The sequence below is a fragment of the Lampetra fluviatilis genome, chromosome 12, assembly GCF_964198595.1.
Source record: "Lampetra fluviatilis chromosome 12, kcLamFluv1.1, whole genome shotgun sequence".
NCBI classification, from domain to species: Eukaryota; Metazoa; Chordata; class Hyperoartia; order Petromyzontiformes; family Petromyzontidae; genus Lampetra; species Lampetra fluviatilis.
In genome coordinates this window covers 4,696,261-4,713,421 of record NC_136286.1, presented here as the reverse complement: position 1 = coordinate 4,713,421, position 17,161 = coordinate 4,696,261, and the positions used below count along the sequence as shown (strand labels likewise).

The window sequence follows — 17,161 nt, the reverse complement described above, 5'->3', positions numbered from 1 at the left end:
ACATCATTCCCTTGCAAGTGGCATAAATTTGAGAAACAGACTTGCATAATCAATTACAATAGAATTGTCTGCCACAATCATCATTACTCATTTGACACACCCCACAATACCTCTATTCATCCAGCTCCTGCCGTCATTACCAAATATCTGCAAGACTGGTACCAGTTACACAATCTCTGTCGCAGCACTTACTATAAATCAGATTTCAGCCTCTAGCCGCAGCATTAAATTTGTGCCCACATAAAATGAGCCACACGCATTTGTGCGCCTGGGTACTATAAATTCTCAATCCATTTCATGTTTTTATGAAATGCATCAGCAACATCGTTTGGCTGTTTTTCTTTCACTCTGCTTTTGATGGGAATTGTTGCACTTATGTGTACTGAAATCAAAGCTTAAATTGATTTTTTTACACTCAATAATTAAGTCCTGGATTAACATATTAACATGAGAATTCTGCCTGATATACGATACTGTACTTCATCACATCACTTAAAATTAGACATCAGAAAAAGAGTAAAGTATAGAGACAAATGTTACAAGTGTACATTTTCCACTGAATTTTAAGCAAAGGGTGGGGGGGGGGTCTTCAAATAAATGTTACCAATGTCGTCTTATTTGTATCTGGAATTGTTAAATTCAACGTCACACACACGCGCATGGTATATCAGTAATCAAACAGCGAAAGGCTACTGGAATGGGTTTTTTGTATAAGGAAAACACGCAAGAAAGTTATGTATTTATGTTTTTAATATATAAATTTCTCCACATATAACAAAATTGATGGGCCACCTTACTGTAAATTTTCAATGTTTCCATAAATGACACATTATAAATTGATACAGAAAATACCTCACATCGAGATTTTACAAAATATTTGTATTGTATGAGGCATCGGTCTCTTCATGTATTTTTGTATTTATATCGGTAAATAAAATAAATACACCTTTTTGTATCACTACTATTGATAATGGCAACACTAAACCACAACAGAGTAATGTACAATATAAACAGTATTCAAGATAGTTACAAACATTATACAGCATAAATGCTTTCCATGAAAAGGTTTTCCACTATATTATATGCTATATTACAAACGTGTAGCTTATGTATAAAGCAATGATTTCTGGGTTCTGTAATGATAGATTTAACTATGGTATATATACTGTATATGTACACTTGAAATCACTGCTTAATTGCAAACTGAAAGGTATGCATAAAATAATAGAATACAACCAATTATGTACTCATTGTTGATCTTTCTTGATAAATGCATGCTCATTAACATCATAGTATAAAATATGAGACAATGCAAACAAATAACTATTTGCCGCTGCATGTTAAAAACGTAACAGGCACGAGCAATACATGACAAATGCACAGGTGCAAGCCTTAGACCTGAGCAGTTTCGTTTTTGTACAATTAAGCCCTTGGTCTAACTCAATATTTAATATTTACAATTTACACTAGACTTTATTACAAGAAATGTCCTGGAATTTTTATACCACGTGGATAAAATGGTAAATCAAATTGTACAACTGTCACTGAGTTTTGATAACATGGTACCCCCCCCTGATTAGCACTGAAAAAAACACGTTCCTTTTGAAGATGAAAATGTCAAGTGTAATAGTTTTTTCCGTGGATTTAAACAGACTCGCAATAATTGTGCTCAAGAATATCACACATTTGTACATAACAGCTAAAAAACAAAGCGGCACGGTTCGTCAAAATTAGCATTTTTTCCTTCCGACACGAAGTACCTAATTGCACATGGTATCATAACCATACGAAGTGCTTCTAGGTGTGAACTGAAGGATCATCTTATTCCATTTTTTGTTCAGCCCGTATCAGAAAGTCTGAGCCAATATCTGAGCCGCGGCTTGAAAAAAGTTGCTGGCATACACCATGACACAAGTGCAAGTAAAAAGTTTAGCAAGTCCTACATATATATACATTTTTCACATGAACCGTCGCATACAAAAACAACTAGTCAATATACTGTAGTGTGGTACACGCACAAACCCAGGGTTCAAAGTTCCACCTTTCAAGGATTGCACTGGAAATATCTGCGGTGCACTCCAATGTCAGTTGCCCAGACTGACCCTACTTTCACTTGAAGCGGCTGAAAGAACATTCAGTTCCAGTTTACCTTTTAGGCAAGCATGTCCTGCAAAAATATAGTGCATATCGGGGTCACCCTAGGCTCTCTTCGTCCACTATGGATGAATTTTAGATAGTGCACTTTTTGTCTTGTTCTATTTTATCTTACAATGGCTGCAAGGATGGCTTATTTTTTTTATATCAAACCTGTTATGGAGCACAGATAGTGCATTCATCATCCATGTGGGGTTATTTTCTCTAGACTAGTCCGCATTAAAGCTAAGATAGTGCACTTGTGGTTATGCAATTTTGGGTGTTATTTTCTTCAGCAGGCAGTTGGTTGAGAGTCATTTTTCAGTTCGCGTGCACTTAAAATTCCAACCATGTTCTTCACCACATGGTAAATTATGTTCTTCACCTGCAAAACAACATTTCAGCGTTAACATTGCGGATTTTTTTTGTAATATCCATTGCTGCTGTCGTGTATTCGAAGCAGTTAAGTTAAGTTACGGAAACTCCACGGTGGTTTTGCATCTGATAAAACAAGATATATACATACAGGCATAATTTGTGTCCAAACTGTGTGTATTTATACGAAGTATATTACCTGCAGCTTGTCTTCATGACTACCATCAGGCCACTGCCTGAGCTCATGTGTCAAGCGAAGGCAGTGCTGAACATTTTCCGGGGACACAAAGTCGTCAGACACCGCAATGCAGTTGTACAGATTTTGCACCTGATGGATAAGGAAGAAGCCGCATTATGAATATGAACCACTGCTGTATTACTAACGTGCATATCAATGCATCTCCACAGCCTCTCATGTGATTTACGCAAAGTACACTGATGCATGTAAATGAAGTGTGATTGTATAATCACTCAAAATGTGCCCAATCTCAACAGATCTCAGAAGCTAATCAGGGTTGAGCAAGGACAATGCTTGGGTAGGTGACCACCACACATAGGCTGTTGCAGGACTACATTATCAGCAGAGGTAAATGTGGAAAATTACATTCTTGTACTGCACAACAATCCAACACTTACTACGAATATTTATTTTCCGAGAAAAGGTCCACTGAGCTATAAAGGTCTTTTTCAAAAGAAACGTAGCCACAAATCACGTGGAAAGGTATTACAGCCAAACACTCTGAATGCATGTTTCTAAATGTGAAGCGAAAAACCACAGGACCCGGGAGAAAAATCCATGCGACCATGGAGAGAACATGCAAACTCCAAATATACAGGTGTCAGGGTCGTGATTGAACCCGCGACGTCCTGTATATCAGGCGAGGTAGTTAACATCTCGCCGCTGTGGCGCCGTTAAAAGTCTTATCGAACCCGCAACAGAGATCAGTATGGTGAAGCAAGGTCAAATAACCCTCATAACCCCACACAACATAGGGAAGCCTTCACAAAGCAGTGGATTGACGAAAGTGCTGTCTGTAAACGTGAATTTAGGATAATAGTGGTCAAGGTGTTGTAGTTACCTGGTAGAGGCTCCCTGCTGGTATGAGGAGTGCATCGCCAAGGCACTGTACCAGTGCGACGGGCCTGACTCCCTGCTCCTGTTGTAACCTGCGCCGAAGCTCTGCGTCCAAATAGATGCTCGGTGTCGGTGCCACATCTCCCTCTACTGGTTCCTCTTCTTCCTCTTTCTCGGCTGCCACCTGCAGCATCAAATGCAAAGTTGTTGTTCGTGTGTTTAAAAGTAGAGCGAATATAAACGATTGATGTATATGATACAGCCTCTCTCAGCTTAAGGCAACACTAGAAACTGAAATGATTTAATCATCTTGCTTTGTCTGGCTTGTGCATATTAATACTGGATAAATTATAAAGCTTTTGACATGCATTTTATATTACATAAAAACAAGGGTATGTATGTTTAACACGTAGGTTTTTCACGACCAATATTACCCATCGGTTTTTTGGGGGTTATTTACACGATCTAACCCAAAAAAGAACCCTCTATTATTTAGCGGACGTATATTGAACTTCTTACGCACCAGTACGTAGCCAACCGAATATGACAGTCACGGTTAACAGGCTTCTCAGATATACGTGTTTTTTCTGCATGAAAACATTAAATAAATATGACCTTGCTCAAGAACTCGCGGACTTTGCTTGCATCACCAGCCGAGAAGATGTGCCACAGCGCTCCGGCTTTTTGGCCCGCTTCAGAGAAGCGCAGCTTCATTGTTTCATCGGCTTCCCCAACCTCCAGTGCCTTTTGAAGCACTGAAAATGTTGAGATGAAATAAGAATGATATATAGAGCCAGGTAACAATGGATTTAATAAAGCGTGGAAAATTATATGACTTTTCAAATAGTTATCGAAACTTAGAATATTGATAACCTTTTTACTGAATATATTTACATCAATATTCTATTGAAACAGTACAACTAAATATGGATAGTAAAAAATCTGGAATTTCAAGGCAACAGATGAAAAACAGCCAAGCCCAAGCAACTTTGCGGATTAAAGTAAGCAATGATAAAGTTAAACTTTGGCTGTAGGGCATGTATGAATATAGTTTATTCAGGAGTTAAGTGTAATTTAAATACACAGCTATATCAATGAAGTGCCATTCGATAACTCCATCACGCATTGGATTTGAAAAACATCTTAGAACTAGTGCCTGCTGATGAGAAAATATTAGGATATCCAGTAATTCCTTGGACTAATATTAACAACAACAATAACACTGCTAAAAAAGCAATAAAAAATGTAACTCATATTTCAGGTTTATTGGTTGGAGGTTGTTGAAAAAAACACGAATTCGCCCACCACATTCCACATAATTCAGTAGATTACTTCACGGAGTTGAATCCTCAACAGTCTACATATTACAATATATTATGGCTCAAATACAAAGGAATATGGTGACATTTGAAATACAAATTTATACTTTATGTAACCCTTATAAGAGTTAATCATTTTTGTCATTTATTGCTTCATTTATATTACCTTCTCTGGAATTAGTTGTCCCTGCTGCCTCTTCAACATGAACCAGGATATTTATTGTGTCTGCCAAATCTGAATGGATACCTCTTGTTCCGAAAGCAATATCGCCCTCCTTTAAAAGACCTGCACATAAAACAAAATGATTACATTATTATAGAAGCCATTTTCCACCTACCAATCATAAACATGAAATAAACACCAAATGAAAATAAGATAAGGATCAAGGTTTTACCATAAGCAACGTGAAGCTTTGGTCCCAGCTCTGGCCGAACAAAGAAGTCTGGTGGATGGGACGCCAAATTCAACCTCCCTTCACGCGTGGTGTACTCCGCAAGGGGTACATTCCGCGTCAGATCTTCAAACCTGTTCCACAATGAAGAAAAGGCTCTCTGGATTAACGGAAATAAGAAATGTTTCCATATATAACCAGACACATGAAATGTTTGCAATTAATTTACCAATATTCAAAGACAATGCATATATGATCAGAGTATGTTTTTTGTTTGCATGCTGACCACAAGTATTGTGGTTAATGCAGACATTATTCCTTGTAAAAGGTTTCAGTTTGGTGTTTTAACATCTTAACACCTATTTTGTTGCCAGAAAAAAGGGGAAAACCTATTCTCATATTTTGGTACTGGCAAAGGAGGTCCCATAATTTACCAATATATTCATCTAGCCAAGAGAAATGGAACATGTCCACCGAAGGAGATGGCACGATGAAATCAGTTCATGTGTGGATGCTCGGTTGATTAGTGCATCGCAGGATTGTGAGAGGGGGGGCGTTCATCCAGAAGTGGATTGACCATGGCTGAATGATGATTCTGCTTAACAAACCTGTCAGGTAGGAGATCCCTAAAATCATCTCCTGTCGGCCACTCCTTCAGCTTGAGAACCATGGGTTCTCCAGACTCATTCTTCGGCCGTACTGCAATGCATTACAAAAAAATTTATATTTTAAAATCATAAACTTATTTGGTAATTTCTAATACTTTAAATACTACAGGCATTTTGAATAAAGAAATAATTAATATTATTGCCAAAGAGCAAAACTGTTTACCAGAGTTGTCTTGGAAGCCTTCCCAGAAGTCCTTGAGAATGGTATTGGATGGAGCAGCCAAAGTGTTGCAATCCACCAAGTGAGTTTCCTGCTTACAGATGTCTCTTGCGAGACTCTCTGGATTCCAGATCTCTTGGCGCAGGTATTCATGGACTCGTGACACGACCACAGGCTGAAGGATAGAACACACAGAATACAATGTCTTAAAATCAACGTGCCAGCATTTGTTAACCCTTTCTCAGCATCACAATCATCTGTCATTGTCAATCCTCTGTTGAAATGAAGGCATTTCCCACGTTGTTGATACTCCAGCAGTCCCACAATGCCACAATTCCACCTGTTACTTGCAAATGAACCAATCTCATCACTCCATCTCCGTGGTCAACCATCCTCTCTGTCATGTGTTCTCCTTTGGCTGTCGTTCTGTCACCAGCCTCGGACATCAGTCATAATCTGTACTTGTGATGTGTCCATGTGTCCTGCCCAAGTACACTTAACTCTGCTTAATAGTCAATATGGTGGTCTCATTTGCCTTTGTTCATTGATTCGTGCATACTTCTTCAGTCAGTTTTAATTAGAAGCATGAAAGTCTCGATATTTTGCGTGTTTTCCAATATTTGCTCACGATGCTGATCTATGTGTTATGGTAGGTGATATACACTAACTTGACTTTTGCAAACAAATTGGTATTTTGCTTTTTATGATCAAAATTAGTTTTTCAAAAGCACTGCCACCCTGCGCTTATTTCCCTCCATTTCATTGTTTTGATCCCAATTTACCTTCAAATAAACGCTGTCATATACATATTCTACTGTGTTTTTCCAGTCGTGTCCTTCAAACAATCACTTTCCTTTACTAAGAAAATGTTACACATTAACTTTTGTAGTGTTTACACTTACACAAATGTCCTATCTACATTATACAAAAAAAATCTTTCAAATGTATACAAAACATTTTTCAGCGAATGACTGAAACAAAAAAGGTATAGATAACGACATTGAATTTAGAATGCGCAATTCCAAAAATGGAGCTCACCTGGCCCCAAGTCCAGCACTCTCTGAAGGCCCTCCAGTTGTTTGGCTCTGTGGGGTTGTATAGGTGCAGAATACATCCTCCACACAGCCAGCCATGGGGCACTTTCCACGTTGCCACTCCATCAACCTTCATTGGCGCATGCCCCAGAGCCTCGTCCAGCTGCTCACACTTCACCTGAGACCTGGAACTTTCTCCGCTCGTCACGTTTGGCTGACCCGCATCTGTTTTCAGCTGCTTGTCAGCTACATACGATCAATATAGAAAAAATGCATGTCAAGCAATGCAAGCAACCGTTTTCTTTACATTATGAGGCCTCCTTTGCCAGTAGCAAGATATAAAGGTCAGTTTTGTTGCCAGATAAAAGGGTAAAAACCTATTACAACAACTGCTTTCTTTTATAATTTCATCAAGACAAGTAAATGCACATTTATTCCACTAAAAAGCAGATGTAAAAATAATTTAATATTTTTATGGAAAAAATTTCAGCCTCCTGTGAATATTTTTACTGTTTATAAAAGCAAAAGGTTATTTGATTCCTTTCCATTCAGTTTAAGTAAAACAACATTGTTAAATTCACATTTCAAAAATGTCGAGTAACAGCAGTTTTATTTTCCTAACACAAATGTCTGGATTATTTAAAAAAACAATAACTTTCGTGTTACCTTTGGGATCTGTCTTCAGATGTCTCTGCAGCTCTCCAAGAGGTTCATTCTTGACTGACTGCGCCATGTCGGCTATTGTCGCAGGGTGAGAAAAGCCTTCGGACTTCACGGTGCCATGCAGCTCCTCCCTCTTGGGTAGCTTCCCATCGCCGGGTTCTTGCATCTCGTGCCTTGCCAGCGCTTCAGATACCCGCGACGCAGCCGGCATTGTCTTGGGCCACCCAGAAGGGATCTTATTCTCCACTACGGAGGCGATGATGTCATCCAGCAAGTTGGGCATGCTCCGCGAGCTTCTGTCCGTCTGAAGACGTAAGCAAATGCGGTAATTAAAACACTGGCCCTTCCAAGCTTATAGGACACCTCTCACTTCTAATCAGTTGTTACATGTCAATGCCAATGGAAACAAAAATAATTTTCAATGACAAAAACATATTTTGACACTTACAATTTAGGTTAATGTCACTTAATAATATGGCTTAAAGACGTTTGAGTCGAGTATTTTTGGCTGAGCAGCAGCTCGTATAAAAAGAAAAACAGCTACGGTGCATAAACAATGGTGCAGATGTGGCCATATGCCTGTACAAAAAACAGCTACGGTGCATGAAAAATCTAAATGCCGTGAATGTGCCAGGGTGTTTTTACAGCGTACATGAGACATGAGAGGCATGACGGGGGCAAAGGCCATGCCGCCATCGGTGGAGATGATGCGAAGCTTTCCGGCCGTGGTAGTGAGCAGGTCACGGAGGGTGGAGGAGCTCGATCCATGCTCCAGCATTCCTCCCGATCCACCAGATCCTCTGAGGGAGCTAGAGCTGGCTCCAGAAGCAGAGCTGATTACCGGCGGCACGGAGGTACTGCTAAAAGTCTCCAGGAGCACCACCGGCGACCGCTGCTCCCCCTTGATGCCTTTCCGCGGGGCCAGACTCGAAGCAGGGCTCAGGATGGACTCCAGGACGACAACAGGGTTCTGGTCAGCTTTCATCGGCATGACATCTGGTGACGAATACGATAGCAATCGTTTTATTAGTCGGTATATTTGCATCCGCAAAACTTTCCGGATGGCTAAAAATAAACGTGGTTTAAAGGAAACTTGACAAAAGAGGCACATAATGCACTTGCCATATGAGTGATACACAGTACTGGAATTTTGAAAACAGTCACCTGCCAACAACTGTTGGAAAGGAAAAGTACCTTTCTTCTCTTCTTTTGCCTTCTGTGTTGCCAAGTCAGCTAGCCAGTGCAGTGCTGTCTGAGATTCAGACTGAGATTTGCCTGCGTCAGAAGGCGAGTGCTTCTGCGTTTCAGTGCATTTGTTATCATTTCCATTATTATTGTGGAATTCCTTTAGATCTTGAACTTCACCTTTTGTATCTTTAGCAGGGCTGTTTACAGACACTTCTTGCTTCGGCTCCACTATGTTAATGCCATTCTTCAGAGTCGATGCAATAAGGTCATGCAGCACCTAAACAGGAAGTTACATTTCGATCAAATCCACGTGCTTTTGCAACAGATAAAGAGTCTGTAATTTGTATACATTTCAAGGCGTATTTATGTAAAACACACACTTGCCTGGGAAACTCCGTTGGTGTTGAGGAGCTTATGGAATGGTTTACTTTGCACATCTCCAAAACACGGGCAGTTTGACGCCATCCCCAGCCTCTCATGTGTAGCGTGCATCAATTCACCAAGGTCATACAACGCTGCAAGAACAACAAAAAGTAATCGCTCAGATATAAAGGAAACCCATATATATAAAAAAAAACATGTCAATCATTTTTTTTACATGCTTTAACTTTCCAATTCATGATAGCTTAAACCTCCAAAATGTACAAACCTGTTCCAGGGATGATCTGTGTTGGGATAAGGTTTTTGGGATCATGTACTTGGCCCTTGACGCACTTTATCCAGGAGAACGTTTCTTTTTTCCCTTCATTTTCTACAGAACAGAAAAGCCACAAACAAAATCACACAAAGGACTGTGTATGTACGTATATATGTATGTTGAACTTCTTTCGCACCGTGCATAGCCAACCATATCTAATCGGAGGTGCATGTTGTCCACCAATTACGTTTAATGAAAGATATGGAAACCAGAATTTTAAACATTTACAAGTCTATATTCCACATTGTTTTATTTATTTGACTTCTCAGTACAAATGTTAACAATCAATACCTGTGTCCCGCTTTTCCCGACGTGAAGTGTAACACTCAGGGCAGACCACAAAGCCACACTTTGGGCAAACCCAGTGGACATTGAAGAGCGTGGCTTCACAGGCGTCACACATCTCTCTAACTCCACGCACCGCACGTTTCCACGCCACTTTAGCTGTGAACAAGAAAGATGACAGGACGTCAACACACGTGAGATCACAAAGCAAGCACCTACCAGTGCCATTTTTACAATCATAAAGTTGGTGCAAATTCCAATGCGTGTTTCTCAGGTACGGCCATTTACTTACCATCTTGCGGTATGCGTGCCTTGGCATCCTTCTCGGCCTGGACCATCCGACAGAACTGAGGTCCCACGTGAGATAGGATGTACCTGGCGGATTCTATTCCTCCCTCTGCCCGTAACGCTGGAGCACCCGTGCCTCCAGGTACCCACAGGCTAAGGTCATCCGCTGTGCAGTCGTTTGGCGCAGAGAATCCATAAATTCGCAATGCCCCATTCTTATTGAAGGATAACCTGAATCATCATACAATGCAGAGAATAGAGGACGGAGAGAAAGGGAATTGTAAAACTTAAAGTTCAACATTGTCAGGGTACTAGCACCTTAAAATGACGGTTTAACAAAAGTGCTGATAACCGGCATAGGCAATATTTATACAATGTATCAATAAAGATATCCAAGTCAAAAGTTATGGAAGATGAAAAAATATTCCATGCACTTTAAATGTAACCGCATCGAAAAACAAAAAGTTGCGGGGATACCTTCGGAAGTGGTAGAAGCGGCAGAAGACCGCCGAGTGCACCTCCTGGCCCTTGCGGTAGCGCACCATGCGGCACTCGCGACACTTCTGCAGCGACGGCGTGATCTCCGTGCAGGCACCGTCCTGCAGGAAGGTCTCCCCGGTCTGCTTGAGCCGCTTCACCTTGCGCCAGTCTTTCAGCACACTCTCCGGCAACTCCTCTGTTAAATTGCAACACAGCAGGCAGAGGCAATGTATTAAAGTTCCTTTTGAAAGCCATTTAATTCCAATATCTCAGAACATAGGAATAATAATTAAAAATAATAGTAATTGGGAAATAACGAAAATGTAAAGAGGGTGAAATCCTACCATCATCAAGTTTTAATTTGGGCTTTTCCTCCAACTTCCCGGCATTGAAGACACCATTCTTCTTCTCATCCTCTTGTTTCTCAGGCTCCTCCTCTTTTTTGTCAGACTCCATGGGCAAGGGTTTCGTCACCTCTTTAACAGATTCTTTCTCTTGCCCAGCTGCTGTTTCTTTCTCGCTTTCAACTTCATCGGCACTGCCCAATTCTTTCCCTTCTTCCTTGGTCTCCTCTTTTTCTCGGTCAGCTTCATCGTCGTTCTGAGGTTTTTTCTTTTGCATGTCATTTTCCTTTTTCTTGTATGTTGGTTTAGGCAGACGTTTTGCTCTCCTTTCTGCCCGACTCTCCGGCCCTTCTGAATCATCACTTTCCGAGCCCTCAGACTCCAGTGCTCGCTTGGCTGCCCTCTTGGTTCGTCTCTCCTGCCGCAGATCTTTCCTCTCTGGCTTTGCTCTCCTGTTTTTACCCGAATCATCCTTTGCCTGTTTTCCACGTTTTTCTTCCTGATGCTCTTTCTTACCACGCTTTGACTTGTCATCATCTTTTGGATCTTCCTTTGTACGTTTTCCCCGTTTCTCCTCCTTGACATCTTCTCGAGATGCCGCGGCTTGCTTGCTTTCTTTCTTTTCTTCCTTTCCACTGCTTGCCCGCCTTTCATCGGTTTTCCCACGTTTTACTCTTCCTTGTTCTTCCAGATCTTTCTTTTGACGTTTCACGCGCCTGTTTTCAGCAGCATCCTCTTTACTTTTCTTTAATTTCCTCTCTACTTTAACCATTTCTTGCCTTTGATCCTCATCAACTTCCTTTATAGATGCCACTTGAATGGGTTGCAAGGAAGGAGATTCAGATGCTGGAAGTTTATCCGTAGGCCTTGCAGATGGGTCCACTTTGTCGCTGCTTACCATATGGTCCTCTTTTGAGTGGCGAGTTAGCCAGGCTTTCTTCAGCTTGGTGTGAAGACCACTGCCACCACCATTGGGATTGCCAGAGCTCACTGGATTGGCTGAAACTTCCATACTCCCCTTGGAAGACGATGAACTCACATCGCTTTTCACGCTGGCTGTGTCGCTGTCATTACCATTACTAGCTGGATTGGACGGTTGAGCGTGGGTTGATGATTGTAACGCCTTTTGTTTTTTAGATTGGTATGGAGCAGCCTTGGGAGCCACAGATGCGACGACAGATTGTGAAATGGTGATGGTCTGAGTTGTGCAACTTGATACTAAATTTGCTGCAGGTTTTCCAGGAAGAATCTGGGCTGTACTGTAAGCAGGACTTTTACTGGATGGTGGGCATACTGAGCTGCTCCAGCTTGTGTTTAGGGACGTGGTCATATTTACAACTGTGCTTTCTTTTGATACAGCAGAGTTTGATACTGTTGTTACCGTCCTCAGATCAGAACATGACAGATTCAAAGAAGTGTCTGGTGCATGACTGCTCACGGCTTTCTCTGAGTATTTGTCGGGAATTGAGATCACTGATGGAGTCAACAAGGGCACATTTGGCGGCGAAAGGGACTGTATGAACATATTGTGGCTTGTGCCGTGCACAATGCTGCCATGCTGCTTGGGGTTGCTTGGCTCTACACGTGCAGCCAGCAGAGTGGAGGATGCTGATTTTGAATGTACGATGACAGATGCCGGCGCAGCAACAATCCGACTGGTATTTTTCGAATCGTACATCTGTGCATCATGCACCTTCTTCATGTCCCCAATGGCTCGAAGTTCATCCAAGTAAGAACCGCCTGTCGAGTCTCTAAACCCACCTTCAGGATTCCCTTTCAGCCCGTTGGACAATTGATGTGAAGGTGGTCCGTTTTCTCCCGGAATCCCACGAGACCTCTGAAGCTCTAAAGGTTGCATCATGGCAGCCTGCAGCTGCTGTGGCGAAGCCACTTTCAGAGGGGACGGTGCCCGCAGTCCAGGCGCTTCAAAACGTTCGCTGTTGGCCTGAACGTGCGACAGGCAAGCTGGCGCCTCCCCGCGATCCATCATGCGGCAGCTTTGCTGCTGAGCCAGTGGTGGCGGAGGCACTGGTTTCAGCAATGGCGGAGGCAGCGGTGAGGCAGACATTGAAGACAGAGCATCGAGAGGTTGCTTCCTGCTTCCCGTGATTACAGAATGACCACTAGAGGGCATCAGGCGATCAGACATTTTATCCCTATTCACTTCTTGCAGTTCTGGTTGGTGCTTTATGAGTGGCGGCGGTCGAGACAGAGCTTTGCTGTTATTACCGCTGTTGCTATTTCCGGCTAGAGACTGCACTGACGGTGCCATCACAACTCCACCCTTTGTTCTATCAACACCCGTCTCACGTAGTGGTGGAGACATTACACTGGCGGTGTGGGCCCTGCTGCCTTTAACTCCATTGTGCCTGATGGGCTCATTAACCACACTCTGTGACAGAGATGTAAAGTAGCCACTCGGGAGCACTCTGTGATGCATCAGTGGATGAAACATTGCCAACCCCAGAGGTGACTTCTCACTTGGCCCATCTGTTTTATGCTTCTGATCCATGTCCCGCTTTGTGGACTTCCTGTACTCCAGCTCAGACTCCTTCGCCCTGTACGCCTGTGCGTACATTGCCATTTCCTTTTCTCTCCGCGCTAGCTCGCTGTCCTGCTTGCCGGAAGACGAGTGATGCTGCTTTCCCTCGTTCTCCGCGTGTCCTCTGTGAGCCAAGCTGTGAGGATCGTGAGAGTGAGGCAGCCAGAGCCCCTGCATAGGCAGGGCCTCCGACTTGGGAGGGGTCATGGCTGCCATGTGCTTTCGGTCGGATTCTCTGCACACAACAGATAATTGTAAAAAAAAATATTTCTATAATAATACACACGTGTATTCACACATGACCCCATTTCACTGCCTGTATAATGTCATTTAGACAGTATACAATAAAAAACAATTTTAAACAGCATTTCAGTAATGCACAATTAAGTTTTTTTTTATCTTAAGATGCATTCCATTCTCAAAATGTGGAAGGTTAAACAAATGTGCAGGAAATTACTTTAAAACTTCCACGTGTATACAGTTTGTGAAACTGCAGACCACTCACATCCTGTGGTTGTCAGACATCCCGGAGCGAGGGGAGGCATTGACCGGCAGTGGTTTGTGCAGTTTCCCCGTGTCTGCGCCAGCTGTGGGTTTCTGATCTGGCAGCGTAGTCGCATGGTGCAATGGCCAAGGGCTGTGCGTGCTCTGGTAGTCAACAAAGGGAACATGAAAACAAAGTGTTTATAAATGCCATTGTTTTCAAATCTTTGCATATTTCTTTTGTAAACAAACAACAAAAACATTTATTCTCGTGTTGTTTTTTTTGTGTTAATATAAGTTTGTGAAAAAATTAAAGGAAAAAAGGTTTGAAAAAAACACACAATTTGTTTCTTAATTAAATGTATTTGGAACATCAGTTTATTTAATGGGCAATGTGTTTAATAATTTATACTTTCTTTCCTGAACATTCCTTACTTCATTAAAACACCGAGTTATAATATTTAATAAAACGGATTACAATTAACACCCAATGTATTCAAACGGATATTTAAAAAAAACTCTAGGCTGAATATTCCCGCTTTTCATTATGGGCAGCATTACCCTCTTTGAGGTGTTCTCTGCAACAGTGCCAGCTGACTCGAGGTGTGACCACGCTGCCATGCTTGGATGGCACGATGCTGCAGGATGCATGGGTAGCCTCATGCTGGGCTGCTGATGCCACAGGATAGGGTAGAGCCCCATCTGGCTCACGTAAGCAGTGGCTGAGGGCATCAGATGTGCAGATGCCTGCAGTAAGTGCTGTTGCTGTTGTTGCTGCTGCTGGTGATGCTGCTGGTGTTGCTGATGCTGCTGATGCTGTTGATGTTGTTGCTGTTGGTGATGCTGGTGCTGCTGGTGGGCCAGCGCCAGCGCGGTCAGGCTGCTGGCGTGCATGCTGGGAGCCAGCATGGCGGTGGAGGCCGCGGAACGAGAATCCAGCCCCGCAGAGAGCAGAGCGGCTGAGCTTGTCCGGTAGTCCAGTCCCGAAGGCAGCATGGTGGGCTGGGAGTTGAGGTGCGGAGGAAGCATGGGAGAAGAGGCCGCATGAACGGCCGAGGCCATTCCCGATGGATACAGGTGGTGAGAAGGTGCCAGGTGAGACGAAGAGAACGCGCGCGCGGCCTGACTGGGGGACGACGAGAGAAGATGGGCATGGGTAGGCAGTCCCAGGGCGTGATGAACAGCTGAAGAAGAAGACGAACTAGGAACGAAGGGATGAGAGTAGAAAGGCAGGTGTTTGGCTTCAGCATCTAAGTCTCTGCTGTATGCAGACATAAACTGCTCTTTCTTGTCAACAATGGGCATCCCCTTCACATTCTCAGCCAGCAACGACCTGGGAGGAACTGGCTGAAAGCTCGATTTCAAGGTTTCCGAGTCAGACCTCGATGTCTTGGGGCTGACTCTGTTCTGCTGCGGTGAGGAACGAGGTTTTCCAACGTTCAGATAATCCATTCTTGCAGCCGAGTAGTCAATCCCTTTCCCTAAATGGTGCACATCTTCCTGTGAGAATCCCCCAGATCTCTTACTATGAGGTTGTACTGACGACATACTTTTTGATGTGTGTTCAGATTTCAGCACACCACTGTTGCCTTGCTCAATGTGTCCTTTAGCAGGCAAAATCGATGAATTTCTATTCATGGTTGAATAGTCCTTGGCATAATCTCTGCACTTCTCAGTGCGTTTCAGCTCCGATATTACTGGAGATTGACTGTGGCGCTTTGCCTGCCTGATGTCCAACGTTGCTGGGCTTGCTACTTCACCAGTCCTGGAGGTGATGTGTCTTGAAGAGGAGGCAATGTTATCAGTCCGATTGCCCTCCTTAACATCCGCAGTTTTCACTGGAAGAGACTTCTCTTCGTGTAGACTCCCCGTTGCACTCTCCACTCTCTGATGTGTTCTGAATTTCACATCAAATTCACCCGCTTGCATGGTAGTGGCAGTGTTATCAGTCTTTGAGCTGTACACTCTAAAATTTGTAGCATCTGGTCTCTCTCTTTCTGAGCTCTTGCTTTGGTCATCCTCTTTTTCTTTGCTCACAGTGTTGCTGCTCCCCGTCTCTCTCTCCCGTAAGGAGGTTTCAAAAGCATCGCCATCCACTGAGACCTTATCAATTGATTTCTCACTCTCGCTACCTTCAGAGTCAGAGCTGTCAAATGGTTTTGACCGTTTGCCTGATGAACTGTCTTTCTCTGTTCCATCATGTGCCTTCCTTTTTCTGCTGGTTTCCTGTCTTGCCTTGCTCTTCCCCTTTTCTGAAATGGAAAAAACCGACACTTGGTGTCAGTGTCAAAAAACCACAGTGTAAGTACTTTTTCCATCAGTACTTCCCATTTCAAGTTGTACACGATTACCGTATGACAAGTGATTTATATTTAAATAACTGTATTGTACTTTTTGGTAACAATGACCTGCATTGTTTTATTTCACTATATTAGTTTTTATATGGAAGTTGATACCCCTAAAGTGAAACTCCTAAAATCTACCTGCCTATTATAATAATGAATAATAATTTACATTTGTAAGATGCATTTCATCCGTGGATCCCAATGCACCCATTTATGGACAGCAGGAAATAAACAGAAACAGGATACATTTCTAGAACTAGGGGTTAAAGGCTTAAATGTCTAATAATGTCTAATAAGTCTGTCTTATTAGCAAAGCATTCCAAAACCAGGGAGATGCAACAGCAAAAGCCCGATCACCCCAGGAAATGAGCCTTGACCTCGGAGTACGGAATCGATCAACATATCTTCCATGCATTTTCATGGATATGAGTAACACTGATTCTATTACCCGCATGTTTGTGTGTTTCTTGTCACGGATACAAGGATACTGCACGGTTAATATGATCCTTCAATAATAGTGATCCCCATATCAGCGTGGATAAAAGGAGTTACACTGCACACAAATCCATGGAGGTGGGAAGTTAAACGGAGAGTTTGACACCACCGAAAAATTACTTCCAGTGTTCTGTGACGAATTTATTGTGGTTTTAAAAATAATTATTTGTGCTCGTGCACCACTGCCAATGCAAA

General features: G+C 42.6%; 1 protein-coding gene across 8 annotated transcripts in view; it reads right to left on the bottom strand.

Moving 5' to 3' along the window:
* Positions 1-720: 720 nt before the first annotated feature.
* The window catches only part of LOC144935073 (putative JmjC domain-containing histone demethylation protein 2C), a 131,371-nt gene continuing 114,930 nt past the window's right edge, over positions 721-17,161 (bottom strand). For 5 of the 8 annotated variants that reach the window (XM_078861421.1, XM_078861423.1, XM_078861422.1 and 2 more), the window contains 20 exons: positions 14,688-16,378; positions 14,149-14,291; positions 11,102-13,878; positions 10,755-10,953; positions 10,282-10,508; positions 9,996-10,148; positions 9,657-9,758; positions 9,392-9,522; positions 8,984-9,284; positions 8,472-8,815; positions 7,823-8,123; positions 7,161-7,402; positions 6,126-6,297; positions 5,903-5,993; positions 5,298-5,428; positions 5,069-5,188; positions 4,199-4,338; positions 3,588-3,767; positions 2,708-2,836; positions 721-2,518 (listed from right to left, as the gene is read on the bottom strand). In XM_078861421.1, coding sequence (XP_078717547.1) covers positions 2,426-2,518; positions 2,708-2,836; positions 3,588-3,767; positions 4,199-4,338; positions 5,069-5,188; positions 5,298-5,428; positions 5,903-5,993; positions 6,126-6,297; positions 7,161-7,402; positions 7,823-8,123; positions 8,472-8,815; positions 8,984-9,284; positions 9,392-9,522; positions 9,657-9,758; positions 9,996-10,148; positions 10,282-10,508; positions 10,755-10,953; positions 11,102-13,878; positions 14,149-14,291; positions 14,688-16,378 — 7,667 coding nt within the window. In that variant the 3' untranslated portion in view covers positions 721-2,425. The remainder of the gene's footprint in view (positions 2,519-2,707; positions 2,837-3,587; positions 3,768-4,198; positions 4,339-5,068; positions 5,189-5,297; positions 5,429-5,902; positions 5,994-6,125; positions 6,298-7,160; positions 7,403-7,822; positions 8,124-8,471; positions 8,816-8,983; positions 9,285-9,391; positions 9,523-9,656; positions 9,759-9,995; positions 10,149-10,281; positions 10,509-10,754; positions 10,954-11,101; positions 13,879-14,148; positions 14,292-14,687; positions 16,379-17,161) is intronic. The other 3 variants (XM_078861425.1, XM_078861424.1, XM_078861426.1) reach the window with 3 other exon arrangements.